This window comes from Asparagus officinalis, chromosome 7, assembly GCF_001876935.1.
Source record: "Asparagus officinalis chromosome 7, Aspof.V1, whole genome shotgun sequence".
NCBI classification, from domain to species: domain Eukaryota; kingdom Viridiplantae; phylum Streptophyta; class Magnoliopsida; order Asparagales; family Asparagaceae; genus Asparagus; species Asparagus officinalis.
Window position 1 is genome coordinate 113,355,451 of NC_033800.1, and position 2,289 is coordinate 113,357,739.

General features: G+C 41.5%; 1 protein-coding gene across 1 annotated transcript; it reads left to right on the top strand.

The window, feature by feature from the left end:
- Positions 777-2,164, top strand: LOC109849662. Its single transcript, XM_020419521.1, has 3 exons — positions 777-1,543; positions 1,635-1,829; positions 1,936-2,164. Exons 1-3 carry the CDS (start codon positions 1,067-1,069, stop codon positions 2,116-2,118), a joined length of 855 nt encoding a protein of 284 aa, XP_020275110.1. The 5' UTR covers positions 777-1,066; the 3' UTR covers positions 2,119-2,164.

The following is a 2,289-nucleotide window of genomic DNA, read 5'->3' on the forward strand; positions in this document are numbered from 1 at the left end:
ATATATATATATATATATATATATATATATATATATATATATAGGGTCATGTGAATCTGCGGTGACTCCGTAGGCTGTCATCTGAGGATGCGCGATCTGGGCCGTTTATTCAAAACCCCTCAGAGAGATCTGAGCCCTTCGTTGAAAATCCCATCCCCCCAAAATCCCTACCCCTCTCTCATCTCTCCCGCCCAGATCGCGCCATCACCTCCCGCCTCCTCCTCTCCAGCGCCCGAAATCGCCGCCGGAGCTCGCCGCCCCCGATCAGCGTCGCCGCCGGCTCAAGATCGTGAATTCGGTCGCCATCACCGACCCCCTCCTCCTCACCACCGCCCGAAAGCGCCGCCGCCCAAGCTCGGCCAAGCCCTCGACGTCCCCATTCAGCGTCGCCGCCGTCCCCTTGCCCTAGCCATCACCTCCCCTCCTCCTCTCCAGCTCCCGAGATCGCCGCCGCTGAGCGTCGTCGCCGGGTCATCGCCGTCTACTCCTCCTCGCCATCGAGCTCAACCCTCATCATCAGCTATGCCTCCGACGGCATTCGAGCTCAGCCCTCAGGTTCATCGCCGCCTCCGGAGCTCGACCAATCCCTCGACGTCAGCCCTCATGGCTTCGAACAAATTGAAAGTGTCGACGTCTTCGAATTCTACAAAATCAAAGCCTACCTCTTCTAAATGCAATAATCCTCCAACTTCGTAAGTAATTTGCCATGATATATTTAATTTTTAACTCTTTCTGAATTATAATTTTGTTGTAAGCCATGATGTATAATGTTTGTGTTAATAAACTTATTAATATGCGTCTTAATTTGCCCAAATATATTTAATTTTTAACTCTTTCTGAATTATAATTTTCTTGTAGGGCTAAGATAACACACTTGAGAATTCCGGCCAATTTGTGTTATTTTCGAGATTTAATTGATAAGCGAATAAAATTAGATGAAAGACACATAAAAGCCCTACAGACGACACCTTTTCACAACTTTCTCAATATACCCACATCCTTGAGCAATGAGCAAATAGCAATTGATTGCTTGATTCAAAATTTTAATCCTGATAAATGCTCATTCATGATTGGGAATAAAAATTGTGTGTTCGGTATAGATGATATTCACCGAATTACCGGATTGCCAAAGGAGGGAATTCCGATAAAAATGAGTGGGGCAGCGGCTAATACAATCTACACCTATTTTGTAAAGAATTATAAGAAAGCCGATGAGGAAAAGAAGGCGGTGATTTCGGGGAAGCGCGATAGAATGGCCGAGATGATTGTAGATATGATTAATGAAGACCCTATAATATGTGTGAAACTTATTGTGGCTTTCATTATCGGCTTCATATTATGCCCGCGGACATGTAAGACATGTCCCTTGTGGGCGTTTAGATATGCGGAGCAGTTATCAACTTTGCATAAATATAATTGGTGCCATGCGGTGTTCACTCTTCTTTGCAAAGAGATGAGTAAATCAAAGAAGTCTCTTAGTATGCGGGAATTAGGTCAGCGCTCAAATGCCGGGTACATGGGTGGTTTTTCCTCCGTTTTACTGGTGAGTTACATGAATATTAATTTGTATATCTTTTCATTTTGATAATGATTATTGTTTATGCACATGCTAATGTGTAGTTTCTTTTTTGTAGGTTTGGTTTTATGAAAAAGTAGGGGAATTAGAGTACACTTCAGATATTGAAAGGTTACCGCCGCTCTTTTGTGTGAAGAGTACTGGAAAGTGGAGGAGGACTACTATGAACAAATTATATAGAGTCCCGAAGTTGGTTACGGATAATGGCCAAGAGAATACTCCTCTTATTCATACGGCATCGCCAATAGTATTTGTACATATCGTTGCTCTAATAGTTCATTATTTTATGTCCCTTTTGTTAGTATCTATGTTTGCAACTATAGTATACGTACTAATACTAGCTTTTTTTGGTCAAATAGGAATCAAGGAAAGCTGAATTAATTTTCTTAATTGCGGAGAAGACGTACGAGTTGAATGAGCTCACTACAGAATTACGAGAATTAGAAGAGCGTAGTGCTAGATGCCAAAAAAAAACCAAGGAGAAAGAGGATGACGGAAATGTAACTGAAGAAAAAAAAAATCAAAGAGGATATGGAAGGTAAGGAATATGAGAATTTGGAAGGAACTGGGGAAGCCGATTTATGTGATGACTTTATGATGAGCGCAAGAGACATGAGAATTTTAGAAGATGCTCGGTGAGTTTTGTTTTTTAAATTTTCTTACAATTTTAATTTTTATATTTTCCATATAATTCTTGTGTAACTCTTTGTTAA

What these genes read in the sequence shown, in the direction of transcription:
- LOC109849662 (XM_020419521.1), top strand. Translation starts at nt 1,067, where the DNA reads ATGATTGGGAATAAAAATTGTGTGTTCGGTATAGATGATATTCACCGA. An exon ending in GTTTTTCCTCCGTTTTACTG is followed by an intron (nt 1,544 to 1,634) that starts GTGAGTTACATG and finishes TCTTTTTTGTAG; the next exon opens with GTTTGGTTTTATGAAAAAGT. An exon ending in CGGCATCGCCAATAGTATTT is followed by an intron (nt 1,830 to 1,935) that starts GTACATATCGTT and finishes TTGGTCAAATAG; the next exon opens with GAATCAAGGAAAGCTGAATT.